The following is a 16622-nucleotide window of genomic DNA, read 5'->3' as shown; positions in this document are numbered from 1 at the left end:
CTGACCTCCACCGATGATAGACCTGGACCAAACTTGGAACACAGAACACCCATGAGTAAATCAACCTACTGAAGGGGTTTGAGGGGACGGACTCACCCTAGTGGGAGTTGTAGTTTACCCTACAGCGGGAGCACACTGAACCCTTCTCATGATGCAGCTAGAGCAAACTTGTCCAACATCACAAACTTTAAGTACAGATGGAGTTTCTCGGAGTTGACCTGGCATGATGGGAGTTGTAGTTGACCCACAACCAGGGAAACTGACCTCCACCGATGATGGACCTGGACCAAACTTGGCACACAGAACCCCCATTAATAAACCAACCTACTGGAAGGGTTTGAGGGGATGGACTCACTCTAGTGGAAGTTCTAGTTTACCCTACAGCCAGAGAGCACACTGAACCCTTCTCATGATGCATCTAGAGCAGTGGTTCTCAACCTGGGGTCCCCAGATGTTTTTTGTCCTACAACTCCCAGAAATCCCAGCCAGTTTACCAGCTGTTAGGATTTCCGGGAGTTGGAGGCCAAAAACATCTGGGGACCCCAGGTTGAGAACCACTGCTCTAGAGCAAAGTTGTCCAACATCACAAACTTTAAGTAATGATGGAGTTTCTCGGAGTTGACCTGGCATGATGGGAGTTGTAGTTCATTCACAACAATATGCATTTTGTACAATTACAGAACTGACTTTTTCCAAATAACCCAGGTAACCAAGCTAGTAAAAAATAAAAATAGGGTTTCCCCCCACTTTTTAGATATTCTGTGCCAACAACCTCTGCAAAAAGCACAGGACCTACAGCCAAAGGTGGAGTGGCCTCACTGTCCCATCGATGTGGGTCTAGAGAAGGGACAAAACTCGGGAAGAAAGCCAAAGTGCCGGTCTCTGATCCCCACCCGCTCTTCTCTGCAGCGCCGGCCCCATCTTCCCCGCCTGCCGATGCTGACACATGGCGGATCCTGCCAGATAACGCCATTTCAGGCTGCTCAAAGTTTCCTTCTTCTTCTTTTCTTTCTTTTTTTCTTTTTTTGCCCATTCCATTCCTGATAAGTGCGGTGCCTGCATGGAGACTGATAGAAAGCCCTATCGCGGCGGTTAGCAGCGAAAGGGAAAAAAAGCCTATCGCCGCAGCATCGCCGGACTCACATCAACTCCCAGCCACACAGAAATTAATATCACTCCAATTACCAGAGTGGAGATGGGCTGCGCGGCAGCGATAATAAAAAATCTCTTTTACATAAAGAATGCAAATAACTAACTCCAGCATTGAAAAAAAAAAGGAAAGAAGGAAAGAGGGAGGGAAGGAGGGGAAGAAGATGGTACTACACTCACTCCTTTCCTCCTATTGCCTCCAGTCTTAGGACTAGAATTCGAACCCTGGAATCCGTGGCACAAGAGTGCTTCTGAGCATGTTTGGAGTGTGCTTCTCTTCCCAAGTCTTTTTTGGGGTGCCAGAGATGCTCTCAAATGTAAATACATGAATGTACAAAATGCAAAATGAACCTTTGACCAATTGGGTATTGAACTCCACAGTAATGGAATTGTAATAACAATAATAATAATAATAATAATAGTAGTAGTAGTAGTAGTAATAATAATAATTATTATTATTATTATGATCTGCATGCATCATTCGCCGATACATCACACAGTCCTAGACACTTGGGAAGTGTTCGATGTGTGATCCAATACAACAGTCAGCAGAGTGATCTTCTCTGCTGTGGACTCATCTTGTTGTGTTTCTAATAATAATAATAATAATAATAATGCAATAATAATACTGGGATCTGCACGCATCATTCACCGATACATCACACAGTCCAAGATACTTGGGAAGGGTCCGACGTGTGATCCAATACAACAGCCAGCAGAGTGTCTGCTGTGGACTCGTCTTGTTGTGTTTCTAATAATAATAGTAATAATAATAATAATAATATGATAATAATGATATTGGGATCTGCACACATCATTTGCCAATACATCACACAGTCCTAGACACTTGGGAAGTGTCTGACGTGTGATCCAATACAACAGCCAGCAAGTGTCTGCTTTGGACTCATCTTGTGGTTTTTCAAATAATAATAATAATACAATAATAATAATAATACTGGGATCTGCACGCATCATTCGCTGATACATCACACAGTCCTAGACACTTGAGAAGTGTCTGACGTGAGAATCTAATTCAACAGCCAGCAGAGTGTCTGCTGTGGACTCGTCTTGTTGGGTTTCAAATAATAATAATAATAGTAATAATAATACAATAATAATAATACTGGAATCTGCATGCATCATTCGCCGATACATCACACAGTCCTAAACACTTGGGAAGTGTCTGACGTGTGATCCAATACAACAGCCAGCAGAGTGTCTGCTGTGGACTCACCTTGTTGTGTTTCAAATAATAATAATAATAATAATAATAATAATAATAATGGCACGATATGAGGATTTAAAGATTGAACTGCAAATACTCTGGCTCAAATCAGTCAAGGTGGTCCCAGTGGTGATCAGCACACTGGGTGCAGTGCCTCAAGACCTTGGCCTGCACTTAAACACATTTGGCGCTGACAAGATTACCATCTGCCAGCTGCAGAAGGCCACCTTACTGGGATTTGCACACATTATTCGCCTATACGTCACACAGTCCTAGACACTTGGGAAGTGTCTGACATGTGATACAATACAACAGCCAGCACAGTGTCTGCTGTGGACTCGTCTTGTTGTGTTTCAAATAATAATAATAATAATAATAATAATAATGGCACGATATGAGGATTTAAAGATTGAACTGCAAAGACTCTGGCATAAATCAGTCAAGGTGGTCCCAGTGGTGATCGGCACACTGGGTGCAGTGCCTCAAGACCTTGACCAGTCCTAGACACTTGGGAAATGTCCGACGTGTTATCCAATACAACAACCAGCAGAGTGCTGTGGACTCATCTTGTTGTGTTTCAAATAATAGTAATAATAATAATAATAATAATAATAATAATAGTAATAATAATAATAATGGCACGATATGAGGATTTAAAGATCGACTCTGGCACAAATCAGTCAAGGTGGTCGCAGTGGTGATCGGCACACTGGGTGCAGTGCCTCAAGACCTTGGCCTGCACTTAAACACAATTGATGCTGACAAAATTACCATCTGCCAGCTGCAGAAGGCCACCTTACTGGGATCTGCACATATTATTCACCGATACATCACACAGTCCTAGACACTTGGGAAATGTCCAACGTGTGATCCAATACAACAGCCAGCACAGTGTCTGCTGTGGACTCATCTTGTTGTGTTTAAATAATAATAATAATAATAATAATAATAATAATAATAATTTATTTATTTATAACCCACCCTCTCTCCCCGAATGGACTCAGGAGTTAGTTAATTAGTATTAACCAATGATAGAATCCTAGCATTGGAAGAGACCCCCAAAGGCCATCTAGTCCAACCACCAACTAGAAAGACCATCAAAGCACTCCTTACAGATGGCCATGCAGCCTCTGGATAAAAACCTTCAGCGAAGGTGACTCTTTTCAGATTTCCAGGCAAAACATTCCACTGCCAAACAGCTTTTAACATTAGGAAATTCTTCTGAATGTTTACGTAGAATCCTCTTTCCTGCAATTTGAATCCATGGCTGCATTGTGTCCTATTATTATTATTATTATTAATAATAATAATAATAATAATGTTTATTGAGACCCCAATTTGTCTCACTCAAGGGGACACAAAGTGGCTTGATATAAAAGCAATGGAATGCAAATTAAAATATACACATACACAAACATTAAAGCAGAATGAAACCCAAACACTATTTAATCCATCAAACATATTCAAAGTTAACCAACAAGCTCCTTAAGCCCTTCCAGGTAGCATTGATACTTTCCAGACCTTTGCCCCAGGCAAACAATATTACACCAGAGTTGGAAGGGACCTCCAAAGGCCATCCAGTCCAGCCGCCTTCTGCCATGCAGGAAGACACAATCAAAGCCCTCTCGACGGATGGCCATCCAGCCTCTGTTTAAAGAACCTCAGAAACTCCAACACACTCTGAATCTCAGAGGATGACAGTATAACCCTATTCTGCCATGCAGGGAGGCACCATCAAAGCCCTCCCGAAAGATGGCCATCCAGCCTCTGTTTAAAGACCCTTAAGGAAGGAGACTGCAACACACTCCGAATCATGGATCTGGAAGGAGCACTCAAAGGCTATCCAGCCCCATTCTGCCATGTGGGAAGACATCATTCAAGCCCTCTCAACAGATAGCCATCCAGCCTCTGTTTAAAGAACCTCAGAAACTCCAACACACTCTGAATCTCAGAGAATAATAGTATAACCCTATTCTGCCATGCAGGGAGGCACCATCAAAGCCCTCCCGAAAGATGGCCATACAGGCTCTGTTTAAATACCCTTAAGGAAGGAGACTGCAACACACTCCAAATCATAGATCTGGAAGAGGCACCCAAAGGCCATCCAGCCCCATTCTGCCATGCAGGAATACACCATTCAAGCCCTCTCAACAGATAGCCATCCATCTTCTGTTTAAAGAACCTCAGAGACTCCAACACACACTGAATCTTAGAGTTGGAAGGGGTACTCAAAGGCCATCCAGCCCCATTCTGCCACACAGGAAGACACCATTCAAGCCCTCTCGACAGATAACCATCCATCCTCTGTTTAAAAAACCTCAGAGACTCCAAAACACACTGAATCTTAGAGTTAGAAAGGGTACCCAAAGGCCATCCAGTCCCATTCTGCCATGTAGGAAGACACAACCAAAGCCCTCCTGACAGATGGCCACTCAGCCATCTCCCCTGGAGATGGATTGAAGAGACACAAAAAGGAATGGGGAGGGTACCCTAGCAGGCATCCAGGCTGCCAAGCGCGGATCAGAGGATGAGCAGACGGGCCCCACATCCGCCCGCAGAGGGCAAAGGGCCGGGGCAGGAGAGAGCCGATAACCAAGGAGGAGATGAGGAAGTCCTGCTGATATGTTTCCGGACAACGCATCCAGGAAGGGATGGGATATCAGCCCGGTTGCGGACACACATTTCCCTTCCTGGACCGGGAGAGGGGTGCGGCACGGGGCCAGAGGCTGCGCTCAGGCAGAAAATAAAACAAGAGGGAGATCTTTGCCTTTGCAAAACTTCAGCACCACTTGCCTGTGTCTGTAGCAGGCATGGGACAACTTCAGGATTGTAAGGGTGCATCTACACTGTGGATTTAATGCAGTTTCAGGATAGTAAGGGTGCATCTACACTGTGGATTCATGAACAGTTTCAGGGTACATCTACACTGTTGATTTAGTACAGTTTCAGGATAGTAAGAGTGCATCTACACTGTGGATTTAATGCAGTTTCGGGATAGTAAAGGTGCATCTACACTGTGGATTTAATGCAGTTTCAGGATAGTAAGGGTGCATCCTCATTGTGGATTCAGTACAGTTTCCGGAGACTAACGGTGCATCTACACTGTGGATTTAATGCAGTTTCAGGATAGTAAGGGTGCATCTATACTGTGGATTTAATACAGTTTCGGGATAGTAAAGGTGCATCTACACTGTGGATTTAATGCAGTTTCAGGATAGTAAGGGTGCATCCTCATTGTGGATTCAGTACAGTTTCCGGAGACTAACGGTGCATCTACACTGTGGATTTAATGCAGTTTCAGGAGACTAAGTTTGTGGAACGAATACATTCCCAGGAGCCTTAAAGGTGCATTTACACTTGGTGATTTACTGCAGTTTCAAGAGACTCAGGGCCCTTCCACACAGCCATATAACCTAGAATATCAAGGAAGATAATCCACAATATCTGAATCCACACCGACATATAATACAACTCAATGTGGATTTTATAAAGCTGCGTGGAAGGGGCTTAAGGGTGCATCTACAGTGTCAAATGAATACATTCAGTTGCATCTACACTTGGTCTACACCAGCATTTCTCAACCTGGAGGTCAAGACTCCTAAGGGGGTCACGGGGGTGTCAGAGGGGTCGACAAAGACCATCATAAAACACAGTATTTTCTGTTGATCATGGGAATTCTGTGTTGGAGGTTTGGCCCAATTCATTGGTGGTGTTCAGAATGCTCTTTGTAAGTGAACTACAAATCCCAGCAACTACAAGGTCTATTTCCCCCAAATTCCATCTGTGTTCATATTTGGGCATATGAAATATTCATGCCAAGTTTGGTCCAGATCCATCATAGTTTCAGTCCGCAGTGCTCTCTGGATGTAGGTGAACTACAACTTCAAAACTCAAGGTCAATGCCCACCAAACCCTTCCAGTATTTTCTGTTGGTCATGGGAGTTCTGTGTGTCAAGTCTGGTTCAAGTCCATTGTTGGTGGAGTTCAGAATGCTCTTGGATTATAAGTGAAATATAAATCCCAGCAACTACAACTCCCAAATGTCATGGTCTATTTCCCCCAAACTCCACCAGCCTTTACATTTGGGCACATTCAGTTGATGGTCCAGACCCATCATTGTTTGAGTCCACAGTGCTGTCTGAAGGTAGGTGAACTACAACTGCCAAATTTGGTCCATCATTGTTTGAGTCCACAGTGCTGTCTGAATGTAGATGAACTACAACTCCAAAAGTCAAGGTCAATGCCTACCAAACCCTTCCAGTATTTTCTGTTGGTCATGGGAGTTCTGTGTGCCAAGTTTGGTTCAAGTCCATTGTTGGTGGAGTTCAGAATGCGCTTGGATTATAGGTGAACTATAAATCCCAGCAGCTACAACTCCCAAATGTCATGGTCTATTTTCCCCAAACTCCACCAGTCTTCACATTTGGGCATATTGAGTATCCATGCCCAGTTTGGTCCAGATCTATCATTGTTTGAGCCCACAGTGCTGTCTGAACTCCCAAACTCAAGGTCAATGCCCACCAAACCCTTCCAGTATTTTCTGTTGGTCATGGGAGTTCTGTGTGCCAAGTTTGGTTCAAGTCCATCATTGGTGGAGTTCAGAATGCTCTTTGATTGTAGGTGAACTATAAATCCCAGCAACTACAAGTTCCAAATGACAATACCCCCCCCCCCCCCCCAAACTCCACCAGTATTCAAATTGGGGCGTATCAGGTATTTGTGCCAAATTTGGTCCAGTGAATGGAAATACATCCTGCAAATCAGATATTTGCATTACGATTCCTAACAGTAGCAACATTATAGTAATGAAGTAGCAACGAAAATAATTTTATGGTTGCGGGGTCACCACAACACGAGGAATTGTATTAAGAAGTCGCGGCATTAGGAAGGTCGAGAACCACTGGTCTACACTGTAGAATTAATGCAGTTTGACACCCCTTGAATGGTCCTCAGTGATTGTGGCTGGCATGCTTTGTGGATTTCCACACATGTCCTATTCTGTCGAATGGCTCTAAATTGCTTTACAATTGTTTAATGTTGTTTTACTATCTGTGCAGCGTACCTCCAGATCGATCAATATTTGAAGAAGGGAAAAGGAGAAGAAGAGGAGGAGAAGGAAGAAAAGCACGTATTATTCCAATAACTTCGCTAAGCAAATAATCTGGAGTTGACCTTCTTTCCCAACCTATGGTGACTCCACGACGCTTCCGTGAGTCGCCTATACTGCGGAATGAATGCAGTTTGGCACCACTTTGGGTCTCACGGCTCAATGTGATGGAATTATGGAAGTTGTAGCTTTGCAAGATCTTTAGCATTCTCTACATCTATGCTGGAGAAGGAATGCAGTTTGGCACCGCTTTCACTGCCATGGCTCGATGTTATGAAATCATGGAAGTTGTAGCTTTGCAAGGTCTTCGCAATAGTACTGGTGCTTGACCAAACTACAACTCCCAACTACAGTGTGGATGCATATGATGAGGCTTATCTGTTTTAATTATTCTCTGGTTAGTCCTTTAAGTGTATAAGTCTACATTGACGTTATTTATTTATTGTGTGGTTGTAGGTTTTTTGGGGCTATATGGCCATGTTCTAGAAGCATTCTCTCCTGACGTTTCGCCTGCATCTATGGCAAGCATCCTCAGATTATATTTATTTATTTATTGTTTTGATCTGTTTGGTCTGTTTATTACGGCTTTGAATGTTTGCCACTTTTGTTCTGAAAACCAACCCGAGTCCCCTTGGGGATCATCATCATCATCATCATCATCATCATCAGATACATAACAAGATATCATAAGATTAATATATTATGGATTCTCAGCTAATGGAAGGGTCCTCAGTTGATGGATGTGAAGGTTGCATGTGCCAAACTGCTTTGAGTGAGTCTCCTTTGGGAGAGATAAAGTGGGGTATAATAATAATAATTATAATTATAATTATTATTATTATTTTAAACACAACAAGATTAGTCCACAGCAAAAAAAGATCACTATGCTGGCTTCTGTATTTCATCCCATGTCGAACACTTCCCCGGTGTCTAGGACTGTGTGATGTATTGGCAAATAATGTGTGCAGACCCAAGTAGTGTGGTCTTTTGCAGCTGAAAGGTGGTAATTTTGTTAGTGATTATTGTTTTTAGGTACAGGCCAAGGTCTTTAGGCACTGCGCCCAGTGTGCCAATCACCACTGGGACCCCTTGACTGGCTTGTGCTAGAGTCTTTGCAATTCAATCTTTAAATCCTCATATTGTATAAGCTTTTCCAGTTGCTTCTCATCAATTCTGCTGTCACCTGGGATTGCAACATTGACGATCCATACTTGTTTTTCCCCACTATCATGAGGTCAGGAGTATTATGCTGCAAAACTCTGTCCATCTGAATTTGGAAGTCCCAGAGTAGTTTGATGTGTTCATTTTCCGTAACTTTTTCAGGTTTGTGATACTACCAGTTCTTTGTCGCAGGCAGATGGTATTTGTAGCACAAGTACCAATGGATCATCTGAGCAACTGTCTTGTGCCTCTGCTTGTAGTCTGTCTGTGCGATCTTCTTGCAGCAGCTGAGTATGTGATCCATCGTTTTGTCTGCTTCCTCGCAGAGTCTACACTTTAGGTTTGTGATCAAACCAGTTCTTTGTCACAGGCAGACGTATTTGTGGCACAAGTTCTAGTGGATCATCTGAGCAACTGTGTAATGCCTCTGTTTATAGTCTATCTGTGTGATCTTCTTGCAGCAGCTGAGGATGTGATCTATTATTTCATCTGCTTCCGTGCAGAGTCTACATTTAGAATCTGTCATCGACTTTTCAATTCTGGCTTGGATGGCATTTGTTCTAATTGCCTGTTCTTGGGCTTCCAGAATAGGCCCTCCGTCTCCTTTTTTCAAAGTTCCATTTGTGAGCCACAGCCATATTTTTTCCTTGTCAATTTTGCTCTCAATTTTTCTCAGGACCTGTCCATGGAGAACCTTCTTTTACCAGTTTTCTCTTCTGTTCTGGTTTGCATTTTTACGGTATTCACTCTTTGTGAATGGTTTTATTGTAATTTTATATTGTTTGCTGTATTCTTATGTTTTATGTAATTTATTATGTTGTTGTTTGTGTTTTGATTTCATTTATTGTATTGCGTTGTTGGGCTTGGCCTCATGTAAGCCACCCCGAGTCCCCATTGGGAAGATGGTGATGGGGTATAAATAATAATAATAATAATAATTATTATTATTATTATTATTATTATTATTACTATTACTATTATTATTACTATTATTACTTGAAACACAACAAGATGAGTCCACTGCAGACTTCAGAATAGTAAGGGTGCATCCTCATTTTAATTAACTGCCTAAATGTTTGTTTATGTTCTATGTTTAATATGATTTTAACTGTTTTAAATTATAGTGACATGTCATCGCTTTAGATATTATGCTTTGGTTGTATATGAACGTTGACACTGAATCTTGCCACGACTTGATGTATTTATTTATTTATTTCAAATATTTGTACCCCGCCCTTCTCAACCCCCTGGGGAGGGGGACTCAGGGCGGCTTCCAATCAGCAGCAATTCGATGCCTCAATATATACATAATAAATTGTCAATAATTATAAATAGTTAAAAACATTAAAACAATAATCAAGGTGATCAGCTGAAACATTCACAGCTAGCCCCAGCAAACAAAAGTCTTTTGTCTCACCCTGGTCATTCCACAGATATATAAACCCATTTTTCCTAGTTCCAACAGACCTCATTACCTCTGAGGATGCTTGCCACAGATGCAGGCGAAACGTCAGGAGAAAAATTGCCTCCAGAACATGGCCATATAGCCCAGAAAAACCTACAACAACCCATGGATTCCGGCCATGAAAGCCTTCGACAATACATTAAAACAATACATTTAAAATCTACTAAGAATTACCACTCTAGTGGCCATCATTAGCTGAAAACTGTGGTTGGATGCTCCATCAAACTTATCCATAATCCATTTCCAAGCCATTGTCAACATTGTTATTATCATTGTCTGCTTCATTACCCAAAGGCCTGGTCCCACATCCACGTTTTTAACTTTTTTTTCTAAAGATGAGGAGGGATTTAGATGACCTAATTTCCCCGGGGAGTGAATTCCACAGGCGGGGGGCCACTACCCAGAAAGCCCCGTCCCTCATCCCTGCCAAGTGTGTTTGAGATAGAGGCCGAGAGCAGGGCCTCCCCAGAAGATCTTAAACTCCGAGGTGGGACGTAGAAGGAGATACGTTCGGACAGGTACGCTGGACCGGAGCCGTATATGTACACTGCTTTGAGTCCTCCCAGGGGTGAGAAAAGCGGTATATAAATGGAGTAAATAAATAAATGATAAATAAATGATTTCCACCATATTTTAGGCCTCACTACACAAGTTGTCTTCTTCGTATTTACGCCCATACTCCTTGTATATCATTTTGTCATAAACCAGAACCATTTGAGGAAAGAAATGATACCAAAAATGGGATTTACCTGGTCCGTTCCATGGTTTCAGCTCTTGGGGCTTCTCCGGAGTCTCTTGTTTCTCCGGCTCCATCGGACTCTCCATGTTTTCTTTAAGTTCACCTCCTGAAATAGCAGAACACAGATCTCAATAATGGATCTTTTTTGTATGACAATGGGTGAGACTAGATTGGCTTTTGGGGGTCCCACTTCTCTGATTCTGACTGAAATTGCCCTCGATGCAGACCTAAATATAAGGCTTTGGGAGAACTTTGCGGTTCTTAAGTACCTTGAATAAGAGGAAGCTGTAACACATGCACACTTTCTCTCTCTATCTATTTATATAAATAAAAATGTAATGTTCGTTTGTGGGATTAACGTAACTCAAAAACCACTGGACGAATTGCGCCAAATTTGGCCACAAAACACCTACTAACCTAATTTTGTTACTTAGGAGTTGTAGTTGCTGGGATTTATAGTTCACCTACAATCAGATAGCATTCTGAACTCCACCAATGATGGAATTGAACCAAAGGTGGGACACAGTTCTCCCATGACCAACAGAAAGGGTTTGGTGGGCATCGACCTTGAGTTTGGGAGTTGTAGTTCACCTATATCCAGAGAGAACTGTGGACTCAAACAATGATGTATCTGGACCAAACTTGGCACGAATATTCCATACGCCCAAATATGAACACAGATGGAGTTTGGGGGAAATAGACCTTGACATTTGGGAGTTGTTGTTACTGGGATTTATAGTTCACCTACAATCAAAGAGCATTCTGAACTCCACCAGTGATGGAATTGAACCAAATGCGGCATACAGGACTCCCATGACTGGGTGGGCATTGACCGTGAGTGGGCATTGACCGTGGTGGGCATTGACCGTGAGTTTGGGAGTTGTAGTTCACTCGTATTGGGTATTTCTGCCAAATTTGGTCCAGTTAATGGAAACACATCCTGCATATCAAATATTTACGTGACGATTCACAACAGTAGCAAAATGACAGTTATAAAGTAGCAACAAAAATAATGTTATGTTATGTTATGAAGAACTCTATAAAGTGGTCATGGCATGAGGAAGGCTGGGAAACACCGTCTTAACGTATCCTAAAGGTACATCAAATAACTGGCAAAAAGATGGCTCCATCTCCATTGATCTCCCACATTATGGAAATGGCCATTTTGGGAAGGCAGCTGTGCTACTTGGATGGACTGTTGGGAAATTGAGCTTTGGAGAAATAAGATCCAAAAGACGTGCCAGCTTTCTATGGTTCGGAAAAGAAGAATTAAGCCTTCTGAGTCTCACTTTGTCAATGAAAGTTGGAGCTTTCGTTGCAACTCATGGATGAAAACGGGAAGCTTGTGCCACTCCAGGGCTATACTCTCTCAACCCAGTGACCTGGTGTGAACCCATCTAAAGCAATGGGCTTTCCCGGATATTTCGGGGAAACGGTTCCCTTTCTTTCCAGCACACATGTGCTTTGGTGCTGCTCGCCAGCTGTCCACCGTGTGCAAAATAATAAAAAATAAAACAATAATAATAAAATAGGAGAAGCGACTTCCTGGGACACGTCCCTCGGTGGCGTACTCACGGCAACGTGATGGACAATTATTTTCCCCATTAACTGCTGTCTGAGATGTGGCCGATAAGCCTATCTGCATAAGACAGCGGGGGAGATTAGCGGCCAGAGTGCATGTTTGCCTTCGCATCCAGGCCCCGATGATAACCGAGCCGGTCCCATCGACGGGCGCCATAAAGGCAACCAGGGAGGTGGCCCGGGAGTGACGTCACCGGCCATTGGGCATTATTAATACAGGTGGTATTAAGAAGAGGAAGAGTGGGGGTGGGAAGGACGAGGAGGCGATGATTAACATCAAATAAATCAATCGCCGGGTATAAAAGTCCCATTATTTTTGGCTATAAATCAAAGTGGCTGGCATATTGATTGTTATCCATCCCCCCGTTGAAAGCTCAACCTTCACGGTGGTTATTGCAGCCGGCTGCTGCGCTATCATGCACTATCGCTCCTCTTTATCGCGGTGCGCTTAGGGCCAGGTGCAAGCTCCGATGGGCGCCTTCAGCAATCCCCCTCCATATATATATATATATATATATATATATATATATATGGACACACACACACACACGAACGTCAACTCTGGCTCTGCTCCGGGCTCAGGCTTTCACAGAGAGCTTCACAATCAGATAAAGGAGAGTTCCTTCTCTTCGGCGGATCAAAGTCTACCGCCGGGAGAGCCGGTTCCGTTTGCACTCATGTGCTCGACTTCCCACAAACACTCTCAACTTCCAAGCCTAGTTTAAAAAGGTAAAGGTTTTCACTTGACATGAAGTCCAGTCGTGTCCGACTCTGGGGGGTGGTGCGCATCTCCATTTCTATGCCGAAGAGCCAGCGTTGTCTGTAGACATCTCCAAGGTCATGTGGCTGGCATGACTGCATGGAGCGCTGTTACCTTCCTGCTAAAGCGGTACCTATTGATCTACTCACGTTTACATGTTTTCGAACTGCTAGGTTGGCAGAAGCTGGGCCCAGTTACTGCCCCCAAAATCACGCAAACTGATAGTGGAGGCTATTTTTGGGAAGCAATTGGACCACAGTTGGGAAGAACAAGATCCAACATTTGCACCAGGAGATAGACAGCTGTTTGGCATGAAATGACATCTCCATACCTATGCCATCTTCCCAAAATTGTCTTCAAGACATCTATTGTAGGGTTTTGTTCACAAGGCAAGCAAGTCCAAGTCTCTACTTACAAAATGTGGAGACACAAACCCTCCAACTTTCAATAGTGGAGGCTACTGGCCCACACTGTTTTCTGGAAGTAAAACTATCTTTTTGGGAAGAAGAAGGTCCAACATTGGCACCAGCAGATAACAGAGTTGTCTGGCATGAAACTGCATCTCCATAGTTATGTCTTCCTATGCCATCTCCCCAAAATTGCCTTCAAGACATTTCTGACATATGGTGAACCTATAGTAGGGTTTTCTACACAAGGTAAACAAGTCCCAAGTCTCTACTTACAAAATGTGGAGACACAAACCCTCTCAACTTCCAATAGTAGAGGTTACTGAACCACACTATTTTCTGGAAGTAACTGGACTGCACTATTTTTTGGGAAGATCCAACACTGGCACCAACAGATAAGACAGTTGCCTGGCATGAAACCACATCTCCATAGCTATGTCTCCCTATGCCGTCTCCCCAAAATTGCCTTCAAGACATTTCTGACATATGGTGACCCTATCATACGGTATTCTTCACAAGATAGGCAGCTACTTGACATGAAACTACATCTCCATAGCTATGCCATCTCCCCAAAATTGCCTTCAGGACATTTCAATGGTGACCCTGTCATAGGGTTTTCTTCGCAAGGCAAACAAGTCCAAGTCTCAACTTCCAATAGTGGAGGCTATTGGACCACACTATTTTCTGGAAGCAACACTATCTTTTTTTGGAAGAACAAGATCCAACATTTGCACTAGCAGATAAGTGTGTGTTGCTTCCATAAAATAGTACTAGTCTAGTGGCCATTATCTAGCCGAATTCTATGATTGAGTACTCCATTTAACTTATCCATAATCCATTTCTAAACCATTGTCAACATTGTCATTATTATTTCCGCCTAATTACCTAAAGGCCTGGTTCCACATCCACATTTTTACCTTCTTTCTAAAGGTGAGGAGGGATGACGATGACCTAATTTCTCCGGGGAGTGAATTCCACAGGCAAGGTGGGGGGCACTACTGAGAAGGCCCTGTCCCTCATCCCCACCAAGTTTGAAACAGAGGCACGGCCTTCCCAGAAGATCTTAAACTCCGAGGTGGGACGTAGAAAAAGATACATTCAAACAGGTACACTGGACTGGAGCCATATAGTAGGTGGTCTGTAGTTTGCTCTTCTCCACACCCGCATGTCATGGACTCCACTTTGTGGCCCCACTTCTTAAGGTTGGTTCTGCAACTCATAGTGCCGGAGCATAGCCTGTTCAGCACATTCCAGGTCGCCCAGTCTTCTGTCTCCCCAGGAAGGAGTTTCTCATCTCAACCACTGATTAAAGTGCTGGGTTTTAGCCTGCCACTTTTGGACTCTCACTTGCTGAGGTATTTCTGCGAGCATCTCTGCAGATCTTAGGAAGCTGTTTCTTGATTTAAGCCATTGGCATACTGGTTGATATCCAAACAGAGGATGAGTCGGAGATGTCACTGCCTTGGTCCTTTTATTATTGGCTGCTGCTTCCTGGCAGATATCAAGTGGTGCAATACCAGCTAAACAGTATAATTTCTCCAGCAGAGGAGGGCTTAGACATCCTGTGATAGTGCAGCATGTCTCATTCAGAGCCACATCCACTGTTTTAACATGGTGAGATGTGTTCCACACTGGGCATGCGTACTCAGCAGCAGAGTAGCAAAATGCAAGGGCAGATGTCTTCACTGTGTCTGGTTGTGATCCCCAGTCAGCTTTTGTATGATATTATTTCTAGCCTCAACTTTTTGCTTGACATTCAGGCACTGCTTCTTGTAAGTCAGAGCATGGTCCAGAGTGACTCCCAGGTACTTGGATGTGCTGCAATGCTCCAGTGGGATTCCTTCCCAGGTCATCCTCAGAACTCGAGATGCTTGCCTGTTCTTAAGGTGAAAAGCACTTGCCTGCATTTTCGATGGATTAGGAATCAGCTGGTTTTCCCTGTAATAGGCAGTAAAAAGAACTAAAGCTTTGGAGAGCTTCTGTTCCACTATTTCAAAGCTTCCCGCTTGAGCGGTGATGGCACGATCATCAGCATAGATGGAACTCTCTGTCCCTTCTGGCAGTGGTTGGTCATTTGTGCAAATGTTAAACATTGATGGAGATAGATAGACGCCTATTATGTAACTACATTTCCATAGCCATGTTTTGCATTTACTATCATCCTAAAGTATTGAATAATTTTCAACGTATAATGACTCTATTGTTGGGTTTTCTTGGCAAGGTTAACAATTCCAATCGTGGGTTTGGACTTCTTAAAAAGCCACAAAAAATGTTGCATCTCTAGGTGAGCATTTGTTCACTTTGCTGCCTCTTTGCACTTTTTCAAAGCTCCGCAGCAAGAAATCCAGACCTTTAATTAGATTAGAAATGGCTGTTGAAAGAGAATGCAGAGCGTATTGACTGAAATGTGACCCAGAACAGATAGCGAAGATATGGCCGGAGGTTGCATTATGCATCGCCCCCAGTTTGAATCTTGAGCTAGGAGAGGAATAAATAGTCATCAGTCCTTCCCATTGCCATGGATTTTTTTCTCCTTTGGTCTCCAAATTTTTAGTATCTCATTACCCCTTTAAACTACGCCAACGCAGCCCCCAAAATATTATAGCATTTCCTTTATGGCATTTCCTTGGAAGATCTGCTTTTAATGCAACAGAAGGAACCAAGAGTGCCTCTGAGCATAAACAGAGTGCTATTTCCCTCACCACAGGTGGAATAATTAAACAAGTCTTTTTTTTAATCTAAGAGTTCAAAGGCTTTTTCACACTGCAAAATGATAGCACTATTATTAAGCCCTATGGCTGCATCCTATAGAATCCTGGGATATGTAGTTTGTGTCAGAAGTATGGGAGGTGAAGAATTCCAAGTACTATAAAATAATAATAATAATAATTATTATTATTATTATTATAACACACTATAATATTCATAGGCTGCATCCTATGGAATCCCGGGTTTTGTAGTTTGCTCAGAAGCAGTGGAGGTGGAGAATTCCAAGTACTATACAATTATTATTATAATATTATTATAA

General features: G+C 42.9%; 1 protein-coding gene across 1 annotated transcript in view; it reads right to left on the bottom strand.

Moving 5' to 3' along the window:
- ZFPM1 (zinc finger protein, FOG family member 1) overlaps positions 1-16622 on the bottom strand; it is a 157553-nt gene that overhangs the window by 62758 nt on the left and 78173 nt on the right. The window contains exon 3 of the mRNA XM_060787914.2: positions 10857-10952. Coding sequence (XP_060643897.2) covers positions 10857-10952 — 96 coding nt within the window. The remainder of the gene's footprint in view (positions 1-10856; positions 10953-16622) is intronic.

Source organism: Anolis sagrei, chromosome 8 (assembly GCF_037176765.1).
Source record: "Anolis sagrei isolate rAnoSag1 chromosome 8, rAnoSag1.mat, whole genome shotgun sequence".
Classification (NCBI taxonomy): domain Eukaryota; kingdom Metazoa; phylum Chordata; class Lepidosauria; order Squamata; family Dactyloidae; genus Anolis; species Anolis sagrei.
The sequence above is the reverse complement of the archived record's forward strand: the minus strand, read 5'-3'. Positions and strand labels throughout refer to the sequence as shown.